Here is a 17,737-nt window from a genome sequence, read left to right on the forward strand (position 1 = left end):
AAATTCATGCCCCACTAACTACACGACTGACGGATCGTTCCTTATCTCTTGCAAGACTAGGTCTAATTCATTAGTTTTAAGCGGAAGCGAACGTAAGTAGCAAGAATAGCCTCACCGAAGTACTGTACTATTGTTTATAGTAAGGTAAAAACCACAGGGATCACAGGGCTCTTCCCTGTGTAACATCGGAGTACATACAATTAGGCCTAGGCTCACAGAAAACGGCACCCGCAGCGCCTGACCGTCTGCCAATCACCTGAAGGGTGGTAACCAGTCAGATTTAAATGAGGCTCACAACTGTTTCTGTAGGCATACTGGGTTTCCGGAACTGATTCAAGATACTTATTTATGGGCTTAATGATCCTTTACAACAATCTTTAAGAGCACTGGAACGATGAAGCTCTTCCTGTAATTATTGTAACCATCTCCTTCACAATCACTGAGGACAAGCACCGTAAAGCGTCATTTCCACTCATTAGGGAAATCTAAGCGAAAACAAAACCCGTGAAAATGTGCGGTGACTGGGTGAAATGACGTAAGATTGTTTCATTTTTTTCTTTTAGATTGGTTACCTCCTCCCTCAACGGATGAGGTCTTTTGATATCTTCAACTTAAAAAAAATGGTGAGAAGTTGCTTAGATTGACAGAAATCAAGACTAATCAGCTGATGCTGGTTCGGTCTCAAGGCCGTATGAAAGGGTTGTGAAAAAACAAGTGTGTTACGAATAATGGGTGTGGTAAATTTATTCAGTTTCATATGCACAAACTGCATTTTCGCATAATCCTTAACAACATATACTACTTCATTCTTGTCCTGTTTTATATTTATGTGAAATCAACATGAGAGTGCTTGTAGAGCCTATAGTGTGCACTGCAAAGGCTCATTACAATTTTAGGTCACAGTTTCCTATTTGGCAATGTGTGCTGGCAAACCAAAGAAAGTATTGTGACACTTGGATATTTTTCTCGTAATGTTTCCCATATTCTGCGATGACAGGTTTTGATGTATATTTTTATATTCATGGAATTTGTGATCTTGGTTTTAATTTAAATTTTTTCCTAGTTTCAAAACGCTGAAGGGGAACATCAATTGAATAGAGCTGGTCAGGTGTTAAATTGTGTTTTTATATTGAAACCTTATGCAAATTAGATATCGTTTACCCTAAAGGGGATGTCACACGTGTATGCATTCTTATGTGACCATAACTTTAAGGGTTCGAGAATTACATTTATTCAGTCACCAATTTGCCTTTGTCCTTGACGTTATTTGAAGATCAAGATATTTTGAAAATTTAACAATGCCTGATAAAATAATCATGAGCGTTTCTTCTTATTTTAGAATATTGACATTACTGATCGTATGACGGCAGCTCATAGAACAACATAAATAATATTGTATTGCTGTTCTTCCATTGCCATGCTGAGAGTCCTTCTGTCATTTCCTGATGGGGTAAACATGTTTTGGAGTTAATTAAATTGTTATCAGTGTTGTTGTATGACCAGCCTCTGCAGTTTTATGAAACATACCTAAACAATTAAAAGTCGTTGACGCCCTCGCTTCTGCATGCAAATGTGAAATCACCTGAAATAAACATGTTATTACCCATTTCCTTCTCCAAGTATATACACAATATGACGCATATGGTTATTGGATTGTTTATTGTATTTGTATGACTTAGGTATGATATATATATATATATGTATATATATATATATATATATATATATATATATATATATATATATATATATATATTTGTGTGTGTGTGTGTGTGTGTGAATGCAAATAAATTCGTCTGTTAAAACAGCATATGTTTCAAGTATATGAGGACCATTAAAACACTCAAGTTTAAAGCTAAGGACTATATTTTGTTGGGCTGACCCCTTAAGGAAGAAATTTTCTATATTGTCAGAGTCCCAGTCCCAGTCTCCGTTGGAAAGGTTGATCCTATTAGCTTGTTGTTATATCAGTGAAGATTCTACCATCTTACATTTGTACTGAGAGCTGCTTTTGTATAAAATTCAGGATGAATTCCAATCCATGGTATGGTTCGTGTTATTTATTTCTTGGAAAATTGCAGACCTACGTTGTCCTTATCTAACTAAGCGCTTATGTTGAGTTAATCTTTCAAAGAGAGATTTTCCTGTGAATTCATAGTGTGAGTTATCGCAATCCCTACAATATCATAATCCCTCAAGTTGATCATTTATGAGAGATCACACAAAATTTAGGCCGCCCTAACCCTTTTGTCTTGACTTATCCGAATAGATTGGAGAAATCGTTGATTAATGTTCGTCAGAAGCCAGTTTCAAAAGATGTAGGAGTCTATGAAATCCCCTGTAGGGATTGTGATAACTCAAACTCTGGATTCACAGGAAAATCTCTCTACGAAAGATTAATTCAACAAAAACACTCAGTGGTGACCCCAGGCTTCATCTAAGGGCATATCTCCCTCTATATATTTCCCAAATGTAACTACTTCAGTCATTCACTACTTGGTAAGGGTGGGAATCAATGTTTGAATGGGCTTTTTATACTTGAGATATATATGTATATATATGTGTGTGTGTATTATATATATACATATATGTGTATATATTTATATATGTATTTGTGTGTATGTATTTATACATGTATATACTGTATATACATACACATACATTTATATATATATGTGTGTGTGCGTGTTTAAGGTATGTAATGATTTCTGTATGTATGTTCTATGAGAATTAAAAAAAAAACTGACAACTATAGAGGTAGAATATGTGTGTAGTAAGAATAGTTGAAATAATGTAAACTGTACAGATAAATCTTAGTCAGATTTGTATTGTGGAAAGAAGGGGACATGTTTGTAAAATATGTGTAATTCGGCGTTAGATTGAAGGGGGAGACTAAGATCTCGAAAGAGTTGTATAGATAAAGTTGGAACCAAAGAATTTAAGAGAGGTAAATTTATGGTTCACCACTATATTGTGATCGGAAATTGCTAATATAATTCTAATTATTTTGAGTATTTACTATTTGGACAATAAACATCCGTAATGAAAAGGTAGCTTTCGACAGTTTACACTGCTGCCTCTTCGGAGAATTTGTAAAAACCATGGAAAGCTTTACGAAGATGTTTGAATTGTGACGGAATTTTGATCCAGTTTGAAAAACTAAACAGCCGTCAATGACGGAAGTAAATGACCTGTAACAGCACCTGTTGTTCCAGTAACAACTCCAGCCTCGATCAACTGTTTGGATGAAGACAACGACAACACTGTCACGGCTTCTTGAAAAGCTTGACAACATGGCAATGGCTCCCCCAAGTCTATTGCGTATCGCTTTCTCAGTATTTTGCAATGGTGCTGATTAAGCAATTTTCTCGTTTGAACATTGGCGAGTATTTCTCTAAATGTTTTTACACTGACGGGCAAAGATTTATTATTTATTATTATTATTATTGTTTTTTTTTTTTTTTTTTTTTTTTTTTTTTTTTTTTTTTTTTTTGGCTCTATCACAGTCCTCCAATTCGACTGGGTGGTATTTATAGTGTGGGGTTCCGGGTTGCATCCTGCCTCCTTAGAAGTCCATCACTTTTCTACTATGTGGCCATTTCTAGATCACACTCTTCTGCATGAGTCCTGGAGCTACTTCAGCCTCTAGTTTTTCCAGATTCCTTTTCAGGGATCTTGGGATCGTGCCTAGTGCTCCTATGATTATGGGTACGATTTCCACTGGCATACCCCATATCCTTCTTATTTCTATTTTCAGGTCTTGCTACTTATCCATTTTTCCCATATCTTTCTCTTCAACTCTGGTGTCCCATGGTATTGCGACATCAATGAGTGATACTTTCTTCTTGACTTTGTCAATCAACGTCACGTCTGGTCTGTTTGCACGTATCACCCTATCCGTTCTGATACCATAGTCCCAGAGGATCTTTGCCTGATCGTTTTCTATCACTCCTTCGGGTTGGTGCTCGTACCACTTATTATTGCAAGGTAGCTGATGTTTCTTGCACAGGCTCCAGTGGAGGGCTTTTGCACTGAATCATGCCTTTTTGTACTGGTTCTGTGCAAGTGCCGGGCATTCACTTGCTATGTGGTTATGGTTTCATTTTTCGTATTGCACTTCCTACATATGGGAGAGATATGATTTCCGTCTATCGTTCTTTGAATATATCTGGTTCTTAGGGCCTGATCTTGTGCTGCTGTTATCATTCCTTCAGTTTCCTTCTTTAGCTCTCCCCTCTGTAGCCATTGCCAATTGTCATCGCTGGCTAGTTCTTTAGTCTGTCTCATGTATTGTCCGTGCATTGGTTTGTTGTGCCAGTCCTCTGTTCTGACTGTCTTTCTCCTGTCTCTGTATATTTCTGGGTCTTCGTCTACTTTTATTAGTCCTTCTTCCCATGCACTCTTTAGCCACTCGTCTTCACTGGTTTTCAGATATTGCCCCAGTGCTCTATTTTCGATGTTGACGCAGTCCTCTATACTTAGTAATCCTCTCCCTCCTTCCTTTCGTGTTATGTATAGTCTGTCCGTATTTGCTCTTGGGTGTAGTGCTTTGTGTATTGTCATAATGTTTTCCTGGTTTTCTGATCTATGCTGCGGAGGCCAGTTCTGCCTTCGTCCATTCGACTATTCCTGCGCTGTATCTGATTACTGGCAATGCCCATATGTTTATGGCTTTATCATATTTCCGGCATTGAGTTTTTGACTTGAGTATTGCCTTGAGTCTCTGCATATATTCTCTCCTGATCGTGTCCTTCATCTCTTGGTGTTTTATATCCCCTCCTTCCATTATTCCCAGGTATTTGTATCCGTCTCATCTATGTGTTTGATGTTGCTCCCATCTGGTAGCTTTATCCTTCAGTTCTCGTTACTTTGCCTTTTTGTATGTTGACTAAGGCGCATTTTTCTATTCAAACTCCATCCTGATGTCCCCAGATACAATCCTTACAGTCTGGATTAGGGTATCTATTTCCTTGATGCTCTTACCATACAGCTTAATGTCGTCCATGAACATCAGATGGTTGATTCTGTTGCCTCTTTTCTTGAGTTGGTACCCGGCATCCATCTTCTGTAGTACTTTTGTCATGGGAATCATGGCTACTACGAGAGTAGTGGGGACAGTGAGTTGCCCTGGAAGATCCTCTCCTGATATTAACCTCTGCTAGTCTTATTCCAGAGCTTGTAAGTATGTATTCCAGTTGCGCATTGTATTTTTGAGGAAGTGATGGTGTTTTTCCTCTGCCCCATATATTTTCAGGCTTCTATTAGCCATGTGTGTGGTATCATGTCGAAGGCTTTCTTATAGTCTATCCATCTGGTGACTTCAACTTTCCTTTCGTAGAATGGAAAGAACGAATAGGAGACTGTGGTTGTACTTATACTATAAAAAGAGAGTATAGGTAGTGCAGAAGATAAGAGCAATTTGAAAAGCTATTAGATATGCTACTAGAATACAACATTCAACAAATAAATCACCTGCCAACAAGAAAGGAAAATACTTTAGACCTAGTATTTGTGAACGAGATGAATTATGTTTAAAGAAATAATAGTTTATAATGCGCGTATTTCAGATCATAATGTCATAGAATTAACAGTTCATTCCAAAGCAAGTGAAAAATAGAGATAAGCAAGAAATGAAAGAAAAAGTGGGAAGGATATGGAAAATACAACTTCTACAGTAAAATATAAAAATGGTCAGAAATTAATGAAGAATTAAACAAGATTGGGATAACATTTTCGTAAGTGATGACATAAGGGTAAATACGGAGATATATATAAAATATTGGAGAAAATAGTGGATAAATATATACCGAAGAAGAAAAGTAAACATTCATGCATACCAAGAGAGCAGAAGGATCTTGTTCCAGAAAATCAGAAAGTGGAAAAAGGTCTTGCAAAAGAAAAAAATGCATGGAAAAGTTATAGAACTAAAAGTAAGATAGAAAATGCAGAACAAAAGATTATACAATCAAAAGAAAATGGAAAACGGGGAATTGGGATTGGAAAAAGCCCTATTAAATATCAAGCAAAACCCAAACTATTATACTCATATGCGAAGAAGATGAATAAAAGAAGAATAGAAATAGGCCCTCTGAGAATTGAAGGGAGATTAACGAATGAAAAAAAGGAAATTTGCAACATACTGGCAGACGATATAAGAGAGATTCACCCCTAGAATAGATAATGAAGATAATGATATAGAAGTAAGGGACAAAATAGTGGGAATATTTAGCTGACATAGATATTTAATGAAGCTGATATTGTGCGATGCAATTAATGAAATTAAAAATGGAGCTGCTGCAGGGCCGGATGGAGTCCCTGCTATTTTGTTAAAGAAAGTAGTTCATTCTATCGCAAAGCCACTTGCAATATTATTAAGACAAAGTGTAGATACAGGCAAGATTTATGATGAGCACAATTAGCATATATCACCCTACTTTCAAAAGTGGATCAAGACTAGAGGCAAGTAATTATAGGCCTGTGAGTCTAACATCACATATTATGAAAGTGTATGAAAGGGTAATGAAGAAAAAATATTATGAAACATTTATAAAAAATAATTTGTTTAATATAGGACAACACGGTTTCGTACCCGGAAAAAGTACACAAACCCAACTGTTAGTCCACCGTGAGAACATATTCAAAAATATGAAAAGCGGAATGAAACGATGTGTTTATCTAGACTTGCAAAAGCTTTTGACAAAGTAGACCATAATATATTAGCAAAGAAAATTAGAAAACACAATATCGTAGATAAAGTAGGAAGATGGTTGAAAGAATTTTTACACAACAGAAAACGATAGTTATTGCAAAACGATGAGAAATTTTAAAATCGGATGAAACCAAGTAATATCGGTGTGCCACAAGGTACGGTGCTAGCTGCAATATTGTTTGTTATTATGATTGAAGACATAGACAGTAATGTTAAGGATTCGGTAGTGAGTAGTTTCGCTGATGACACAAGAAATAAGTAGAGAAATTACTTGTGATGAAGATAGGAAGCTCTACAAACGAGACCTAACAAAGATATGATTGGGCAGAGGTAAATAGGATGGTATTTAACTCTGATAAATTTGAATCAATAAATTATGGAGACAGAGAAGGAAAGCTATATGCATATAGGGGACCTAATAATGAGACAATCAAATAAGGAAGCAGTAAAGACCTTGGTGTGATGATGAATAGGAACATGTTATGCAATGATCAAATAGCCATTCTGTTGGCAAAATGTAAAGCAAAATGGGAATGTTGTTACGGCACTTCAAAACAGAAAAGCTGAATACATGATTATGCTTTATAAAACATATGTTCGTAGTCCACTTGAATATTGCAATATGATATGGTACCCACACTATCAAAAGGATATTGCACAAATAGAGAGTGTACAAAAAGGTCCTTTACAGCTAGAATAGAAGAAGTTAAGGACCTAGACTACTGGGAAAGACTACAATCCTTAAAATTATAATAGTCTAGAAAGGAGTAGAGAACGCTACATGATAATTCACAGGCATGGAAACAGATAGAAGGAATAACAGAAAATATCATGGAACTAAAAATATCAGAAAGAGCAAGCAGAGGTAGATTAATAGTGCCCAAAACTATACCAGGAAAAATAAGGAAAGCACACAGAACATTAATCCCACTACGCACCAGCATCGATAATGCAGCGTCTATTCAATGCGTTGCCAGCTCATCTGAGGAATATATCAGGAGTGAGCGTAGATGTGTTTAAGAATAAGCTCGACAAATATCTAAACTGCATCCCAGACCATCCAAGATTGGAAGATGCAAAATATACCGGAAGATGTACTAGCAACTCTCTGGTAGACATTAGAGGCGCCTCACACTGAGGGACCTGGGGCAACCCGAACGAACTGTAAGGTCTGTAAGGTAAGGTATGCCATGCTTAGGTTGGTTTTCCTTCTCCTACTGTTCTTCATTACCATTTTGTCTATCAGGAGCTGGTCTTTTGTGCCCCTACACTTCCTTCTGCAGCCTTTCTGTTGGTGTGGGATGGTGTTTTGTCTCCTCTAGGTAGTTGTATAGCCTTTCACTGATGATACCTGTTAGTAACTTCCCACACTTATTGGTAGGCAGGTGATAGGCCCTCCTTAGTTACTGGCTATATTTCCCTTACTCTTGTCTTTTTGTACTAAGGATGTTCTTCCTGTGGTCATCCGTTTGGGTGCTTGGTGATTTGAGATACAATGCTGGAGTTGTTCTGCTATTCGTGGGTGTAGGGCCTTGAAGTTTTTGAGCCAGTATCCATGTACTTCATCGGGACCTGGGGCTTTCCAGTTTGGCATTTTCTTTAGTTGGTGTCTGACTGTGTCTGTCGTGATCTCTGTGAATCTTTGTTTTATTCTCCCTGTTTCTTATTCCTTGACTTTACTGGAGCCATGTTGCATGTTTGTTGTGTGATACGGATTGCTCCATATGTTTTCCCAGAGTCTCTTACTTGGTTCGGCTTCAGGAATTTCTGGGTGGTTGTCTTCCCCCGAAATAGTTTGTTCTGTTGGTAACCCTTATTCCTGTTCATGTACCGTTGGATCTTATGTGCTTTGTGTTGTTTAGTCCCCTCTCTTGTACTTTGTATTTCTCGTTGAGTTCCTCCCTTGTTTTCTTGCTTCTTAGCCTTTTTTTCTGCCATCTCTTTCAGTTTACTCAAGTCAGTCTCATCACCATGATTTGCTTTTCCAGGCGCCACCTTTTTCCCCCAAGGAGGTTGCTGTTTTTGGTTTCTGTTGGGTTGGTTGTGCTGGTGGTGTTGGTGTTCGAATCCCCCATCAGTTTCTGCACTAATCTTGCTCCTGCATATGTCAAGTTATTATTTGTTTCTGTGATACTGGTGGGTGTGTATTATGCCCATTATTTCATTGACCTCACTTGTTTTCTCCCTTAATTTTCTTGGTGGTTGTGGGCTTTCATGGAGGGGATCTTTTGTTCTCTCTGTATCTGGCTCCATCCATTGTCTAATCTTTTCTACCCATTCCGGTCCTCTCTGTTACTTCGTCGGTGTTTCTTCGTGTGTCGTTGTTTGATACCTCATCCTCCTGTCGTCTTCTGTGGCATCGTCTCTCAGTTCGTCTTCGTGTAACATTTCCCTTTCCAGTTTCTTCTCTTTTCTGTTGGAGAGAGCCAGTTCTTTTTCTTTATGTTCCTTACTTGGTCTGCCAGCCTCTGCTCTGTTTGGGGGGTGTTATTCCTCTCATTCCAGATGCTGACCAGTCTTCTTCTATATCCTCTCTCCGTTGGGTTGCTTCTGATGTAGCATCTCCATATTTCCTTACTTATTTTTTCTCTTGTCCATTTCTTCCTTGCTGCCTCTGTAGCTCCAATCTCAGGCTGTTCATTACTGTCGTTGTGGTGATTCAGTTGCTGGATGACGACCTCCAAGTACCTGACCGTCTTCCCCTTCAATTGGGTTGAATACCTGGTTGCCGGACGAAGCTCCTCTGTTGTCCAGAGGTTCCATTACGTCGTTGTCGTTTATTTCCTTCATTTCTTTCCATCATTGCTCTGAGTTTTTGCTATTAACCCATAGCTGGACCCTACCCCATCAGGGATAGGTACTCATTTACAGCTGAGTAGACTGAGGAAATTATGGCGTTGATTCCCAAGGAATCAACGCCGAGGAGAGCGGTCACCCATCCAACGACTGCGACCAGCCCCAATGTTGCTTAACTTGACTTAAGTCTATTGACGACCTAACCCACTCCTCCACGGCGCCACACATTTATTATTATTATTATTATTATTATTATTATTATTATTATTATTATTATTAGATTATTATTATTAAATTGGGTGTTTGTATGCACTTATGTAACTGCTTGTATCGTTTTATGAATTGGTCTTCTATGCTAAAAAATTTTCATTAAGAATTTATACATTTGTTCTGGAGTGATATATCTGTACGCTGTACAGAGTTGAAATTGTTCTTATATAGTGGAAGATAAAGTGTCTATGTTGCAGTGTATGTATAGGAGTTTTAACGTACAGGTGAGGAGACCATTTGGGTAAGGCTATAATATTATATATATATATATATATTATATATATATATATATATATATATATATAATATATATATATATATATATTAAATTATATGCAGGCTTATGAACTTAGCATTAAAATATTTTGAATATTACAAATGTACATGACTGTGAAATAGAAATATATATTAAATAAAGAATATAACCAGGGAGCCTATATGAAAATATATTGGGTTCTACTCAGTGTACACATTTATTGGTAATAGGTTTAACGTCGTTATCTGTCACTTGGAGTAAAACTTCTTTTTTTGTATTATTTCAGCTTAAAGTTTGTGGGGCTGCGAGGATGGGCGCCACACCGCCCATGACGTGACGGGGCGCCTTGCGTGGGCGCCGCCCATGGCCATGGACCACGCCCACGGCACCCACGCCCCTCACGACACCTCCACACCTACCTCCCGTCCTGAGCACGCCCGTGGGCGTGGCCACAACCGTTCCCGAAGTCGCGACGCCTCGGCAGACTCATACCACCACGCCCGCGAAGCCTCCTTAGGTAAGAGAAAAGGACTTCGTTTTGTGTCTGAGAAGGAAAGTTTCCCAATAACGGAAAGTGGCTGCTTTGCTCAGTCGACGTCAAGAGTTTGTGGGGTTGGTTGGGAGGGAAGGCTGGAGGGCGTCTGTGTGTCTGTCTCTGTCTGTGTGTCTGTCTGTTGGGTGGTTGTGCGACAGGGGAAGAGGAGGAAGAAGAAAAGAAAAAAGGTGTTTTTATTTGATCACGAAAAAAACAGAAGACAAGACTGGTATTGTTGATCAGTTTTGAGAGGGAGGCGAAATAAGGATACTTTTATTTTTTGTAGTAAAATAGAAAATGATTAGATTAAAATAGGAATAGAGTCTGGAGGATACAAGTTGTATTTATTTTCTAGAATTATAAAAAAAAAAAATTCATTACTGTTACGATTTTTAAGGAGTATGAAAAACAGTCACGTTCTTGAAAGCTGAGGATAAATAAGACCGGTAAGGAGACTAATCCTCGTGAATCAGTGATTTCTAGTGTCTTTCTAGCAATACTATATCAGGTTGTAAAACGCTCAAGTGAGTCTTATTTTTCATCAAGATTTTTTTTAGGTTGTAAAGATAAAAACGAGCTAAAGGCGAAATCAATGTTGTTATCGCACGTTCCCGTGAATTTGTCTTTTCATGACTTTGGGTAAATCAGGCGATGTAAATTCTCAGACGTTTAAATCATATGCCGTTAGTCTCAGAGTTCAAGGTCTTATTGATTTACCGCCAGTTAGGTTTTTACTGAAACCTTTGAGTTTTTTTTCGTGCGTTTTCTTATTATTGTTATCGTAGAAGAAAAAGAAAGTGAAAACTTTGGTTTTTTACATTTTTTTAACTGTTTTATAACATGATACGGTACAGATTGATTTCTGCTTTAGAGAGAATCTTGAATCTTTTAGATACTTTTATTGAAGCATTTAGAACATTGAAGGTATTTGAAGAAAACCCGAGTATGGACAATTCTGGTAATTCTATAGTGTTTTCTTTTACTCTTTTGGTTTCATGAGTGTTCGCGTAATTTAGTCGTCCAGTAAGTGGGGCTTGGTTTCATGGTCAGTATTATATGAGGTTGAAATGGCATTTCATCGTCAAATAATGTTGAGGAAATCATTTTTTTTTTATTAGCATTATGCAGAGGAACACGCCAGCAAGCACCCCACCCGCCATTAACATTGCCTCTTCTTCCACCCTGACCCACCATGGTAGCCATGGTAATGACGGGGTGTTTTGGTTGTCAGGAGTTTTAGTTCATGTCGTTCCTTGTTTGGACGGCAGTGTTCGTTGTTATCGTTGCCCAGGAGTAGGTACTTCCTTTCTTCCTTGAAGTCTGTCCCCTCGCTGCCCCTCCCCGCCCGTCTCATTCATGGGACAGACCCTAGTAGGCAGGGAAAGTAAGTGGTTTTGTTGATGACTTTTTTTTTTTTTTTTGCTCATTTGTTTATATATACATATATACATACTTACACATATATGTGCGTGTATATATATATATAATATATATATATATATAATTATAATCTATATATAGACGAACATCATACATACATCAATACCATTACAAGTATTTATTGCTCAGAAACCATATAACATGAGTAATGCATTTTTTGTAGAATGAAGTGCTCTGAATGTAAACTTGAGGATATGTAGAACATTCTACAGAAAAAAACTGCATTGCTCTATGTTGTATGGTTTATGAGCAATAAATAGTACTTTGGGACACCCCATAGGTATATATACATATATATATATATATATATATTATATTATATATAATATATTATATATATTATATATATAATTAATTATATAAATATATATTTATTATAATATTATTATAGATATAAAATATATATATTTATTAATATCTATAATATATAAATACATTTACAAGTATATAATATATATATTAAATCAGCCAACCGCCTTTTTATTTAGTTCTTAATTCCATTTGTTGCGTGACTAAAAGGTTCTATAAATACTAAAGTTTAAGGCTTTTGTGTTCCATGTGTTTTCATGTTGAGATTTTAATGGAAAGGGCCAACCTATTTGATGAATCCAAAATTCTCTCTACCCATGAGATTTGGAGTTCTCTGCCGACATCTCTGTTTTCAAGAGGCCTGGATAGCTAACACCAGGGGTGAACTCCCTTACCAGTCTGTAGTGTTCATGGACTTCAATATTTTGTGATAAATGTAAAATAATTACTGGACAAGGAAGTTCACAGTTCGTCCTGAGTCTTTATCATTGATTTATTGGTACTGATCTCTTCACTCACTGGGCAATTTTCTACAGAAATCCATCAAGCTAGCCTGAGCAATCTGTATCTTAGTTACCTCTTAGTAATGTAAGTGAGCAGTCATTATTTAGCATCATCATATTTCATTGACGGCGCTTTTTTTCCAGTTAATATTATAGACTGTATCAAATCTTAAATCTGTCGCCGTCAAGGAATCCGATTTTTTTCTCGTTCCCAGGAAAAACCAGTGTGGGATTACATGTAGATTCCATCATGTGAGGTGTCAAATGAGTTTCAGGAAAATCCTCTGCGATCGCACGAACTTTAAGGCTTTGTCACTGGTGCCACTTCATTGATTTCATTCTCCCTGCTGCTGTCAGGTATCAGGCTTTTTGTGCGCATCTCATTCACCTTTTGTTTCGTCTGTTGTCGTAGAGGTCCTACGAGCTACGACTCGCTCTCGGTCGGTCTCAGGTCCTCCTTAATGTGACCTTGAGCGCCTCTCTCTCTCTCTCTCTCTCTCTCTCTCTCTCTCTCTCTCTCTCTCTCTCTCTTATACATCATACACACACACCAATCTTTTTAAGATCTTGCTTTCATGTATTCTAATAATTATTTTCTTTAATGTGACCTTCAGCCCCCCCCCCCCCCCTCCCCCCCCCCCTCTCTCTCTCTCTCTCTCTCTCTCTCTCTCTCTCTCTCTCTCTCTCTCTCTCTCACACCAATCTTTTAAGATCTTGCTTTCATGTATTCTAATAATTATTTTCCTTAATGTGACCTTGAGCCCCCCCCCCCCCCACCCCCCCCCCCCCTCTCTCTCTCTCTATGTCTCTCTCTCTCTCTATCTCTCTCTCTCTCACACACACACCGATCTTTCAAGATCTTCTCGCTTTCATCAATTTTAATAATATTCCTGAGTTCTGATTTTGTGAACAGCATAAGGTACTTTTGTCGGGTACACTATGGAGGCCCTCCTGCCCAGTAGTGTGGTTGTAAGTTAAGATGACAGGGCCACGGTGGGGAATTCGATCCATTGTCCCATGGGCAGGAAACATTTTTGGATCAGTCAGTTGTCGTTCAATTTACAATTACCATATATGCTAAAAGGTGGCCCTAGAGATTAAGTGTAACCTGTTGGATATCGCACATACCTCTGTATGGACATATCTCGGCTATTATTTTGGTTTTCTCCAACAAATGTTTTTACACATACTAAATTAATTATCTCTAATGAAGGGTGGTAAGATAGCTGAAACACGTCTCTGGTTAGGAATTGTCATGATTTGGAATTTGTACCACGTAGCAACCAAATAGACGTGATTGATCTAGGCATGAGCGGAAGTAAGCATAGCCACGATGACATTATATTCGTGTCATTTCGATCAGTATGCATCAGTGATGCCCGGTATAATGACACCAGGTTTTGCCCTGTCTGAAGTGACGTATCGACATGAAATGTGACCTTTCCGATGCACTCCGTAGGATGTTGTATGGTCGTATGCCAGATCTTTCATTCGAGATACATTTTGGGTCCGAGGCATTTCGAAATGAACTGCGCTTGGGCTTTCACCAAATGGCAAGTTATGGATTTTGATGACGTAATTGGTTAATATTTTAGTCATATTGCCATTTATTGAAAGCTCCTACTTTCACTGACTGGGCAAATATATTTTCCATGGTATCTGCAGCTCTCTCTCTCTCTCTCTCTCTCTCTCTCTCTCTCTCTCTCTCTCTCTCTCTCTCTCTCTCTCTACTAAATTAAAAGACACCCAGGCGAGTGGAGGTTAAATGATATTATAAATATAAAATGCAGCACATATAGAGTGTAGCACAATCATCTAGAAATGAAAATAAACAATTAAGAAAATGGAGAAATAATGAGCTTATTGAAAATAAAAAACACACTATTCGTAAGTATAAATGAACTAATAGGAGAATTGATACTACATATGTACATATACCGATATGTGTAACTATGTGTTTGCATATACATATATATATATATATATATATATATATATATATATATATAAATATATATATATATTATATATTATATATATTATATATATATATGTTTGTGTGTTGTGTGTGTGGTGTATGATATAATGTGTTATTAATTATAGGTGTATATATATATAAAATATATATATATTAATATATATATATATATATATATATAAATCTAAACTAATATAGCCCATGAAGACGCCAAAATATAGAAAGTAAGTACTATATTTCAGTGACTGATCTCCTCTCTCTCTCTCTTCAGGTAGGTAATGAATGAGAAAAGTTACAGAAAAGGCAGTATTTATACCAAGAGTTCCATCCACAGGTAGCCGCTGATGATTTCTCTTTGCTCTTCTTAAGCGTTGGTTGAAGGAGGATTTTATCTGTAACTGAAACCCAGGCTCCCATTGAGATGTTCATTAACTGTCTTTGTTTAATCAAGGCGGACTCTAGCAGCTGGCTTTTGTACCGACATTTGCTACTATAGATTATGAGTGACAAATTCCAGTTTATTCTATGGTTATGGTTATTTATATTGTGAAAAATAGCTGAGCTCTGTTATCCATACCTAACTTGACTGTTTATGTTGTATTAATCTCTGGGGAAGTGATTTTCCTGTAAAACCGGTGTCAGATTGGTCATAGTCGGGGCATGGGATTTCGTAGTCCTGTGTCTTTGGGGATTTTCTTTTGTTAACTGAAGGTGAATTTTTTAGGTGGTAATAATTTCATCCTCTTGTTGGCCTGGTCAGTTTAGGTGTCACTGAAGTCCTGATTTCTACTCTGTGTGCAGGTTTGAAACCACAAGAGGACGAAATTATTATCAACTAAAAATTCCCTTTTGGTTAACATGTTAACATATTTGAAAATATATTAATTTTGAGATATAGCAAATTGGACTGTCTTTTGGTGGACTGACTCCCACCCTTATCAAGTAGTGAATGACAGAAGAAGTTACATTGGCGAAATATATAGAGAAAGATATATATGCCCTTAGGTGATGCCTGGGGTCACCACTAAGCCAACGTTGGTTCTGTTAATTATCTTAATCCACTTCATCGTTGCCTTAAGGAAGATACTGTCTATATGGTCATAGTCCCAGGCTCCATTAGAAAGGTTGATCCTATTATTTAGTTTTATCAGTGAAGATTCTACCATCTGACATTTGCATCGACAGCTGCTTTTGTATAAAATTCGGGATTAGTTCCAATCCATGGTATGGTTCGTGACATATATATGATGGAAAATATTCCTAACTATATTGTCCATATCTAACTTAGCGCTTATGTGGAGTTAATCTTTCCAAGAGCAATTTCCTTGTGATCCATAGCATGACGTATCACATTCCCTACAGGGGATTTCATAAACATGATTTATGTCATATATAATATATATATATATATATATATATATATATATATATAATATATATATATATATATATATATAGGGAAAGATGGTACTATGAAAATATTCGTATGGCCAAGATTCATATTTTGAACACAGTCACTGCGGGAACGTAAAAGAATTATATTTTATTATTATCAGCATGACATGTGTTACTTCAAAAAATTATCAGAATGCTTTGAGCCAAGAAAATTGTTTCAAGATAAGGTCAATTTTTGTTTCACGACAATGTGATTTTGACGTGTGTTCGGGACAGCGAGTATTAGCTGGTCTTTCTTGACAAAATCAAGCGGTTGCCAGTTCGAAGAAATCTGCAGTTAACTTTTTAACCTCGTAATCACGAATCTCTGTTTAGTTGCCTGGCGGTGGTGTTGGGGGCGGGGGTGACTTTTGCGGTATGACCGACTCATGTTCTGGAATAATTTGATAAGCAAGTTTTGGCAAGAGAGAGAGAGAGAGAGAGAGAGAGAGAGAGAGAGAGAGAGAGAGAGAGAGAGAGAGAGAGAGAGAGAATTAATAATATCGTGGAGCTCCTTTGGGACTTAAGTTGTATTTCAACAGAGCTCTTTCACATTGACAATTGATCCCTTATCCCCTTATCTGCCGACAGCAACCAGATTCGCTGAGCAGCAGCATCAATATGCAGTAATGTGCCTCCTCGCTGTCGAACTTCTCAGTTCCAGAGGTCCTTCATTCCTCACACCGTTGAACTGTGGAACAGCCTCCCAGAGGATGTAGTGCAATTGAAGTTCAAGCGAAGATGCAATGCATTACTACGCTAATCCCATTCTCCTTGCATTTTAATGAATAATTGTTTATCTATTAATTTATTCATTTCTTTTTTCTTTTTTACTTAGTGGGGTCTCTTCTTTCTGTATTTCCCTGTACTGCTTCTTACTTCTTCCTAACGAACACCATATTTTTTAGAAGCTTGAATTTGAAGTTTCTGCGGCCTGATTTCCAAGCCATTTTATTCCTGACATCTCGAAAACTGGCTTAGCATGATTTTCGTATTGAAGGTTATGTATACTTTTTGGGAAGTTTAAATCAATCAATTTTGGCGTCAAGTAAAAAAACAAAAGTATTTACTATCGGTAACTTCGGGAAACGGAATGCTATGAAACAGAATATTTTGGAGAAATGTCTACATTTCTGGAGACTTACTAACCCAAAATTCTGAAGGTTATATTTTGGAACTAGTGTATTCAGTGCCCCGTTAGTATGATTCCGTGTAGTTGTCTTAATGTTTCCGAAAACAACATTTTTGAAGCAACTCCAACGACTGTCACTGCACAATAGGATTCCCTGGAAGTCTTGTTCTGGTGTGATAGGTCAAACACTGAGGTCGGACGAGTCGCTGGTTTTGCTGTGAGGTTAACATAAAAATCAGGACCGGAACGCCACCACCACCATTGCCTCAGAACAGAACTATCTATCACGTGCGTTATTATTCACCAAGATTTTAAGTACTAGTGACCTGAAGCTTATCGAGTTTGGTCGACACCTAATCATCATTAAGGCCGAGT

The 17,737-nt window shown here is 37.5% G+C and overlaps 1 protein-coding gene across 1 annotated transcript in view; it reads left to right on the top strand.

Annotated features, from left to right (window-relative positions):
• Positions 1 to 17,737, top strand: part of LOC135223654 (transmembrane and coiled-coil domains protein 1-like) — a gene marked incomplete in the record, with an annotated part of 392,453 nt that overhangs the window by 115,134 nt on the left and 259,582 nt on the right. The window contains 1 exon segment of the mRNA XM_064262306.1: positions 10,318 to 10,548. Within this exon segment, the coding sequence (XP_064118376.1) occupies positions 10,395 to 10,548 (154 nt within the window).

This window comes from Macrobrachium nipponense, chromosome 10 (genome assembly GCF_015104395.2).
Source record: "Macrobrachium nipponense isolate FS-2020 chromosome 10, ASM1510439v2, whole genome shotgun sequence".
Lineage (NCBI taxonomy): Eukaryota > Metazoa > Arthropoda > Malacostraca > Decapoda > Palaemonidae > Macrobrachium > Macrobrachium nipponense.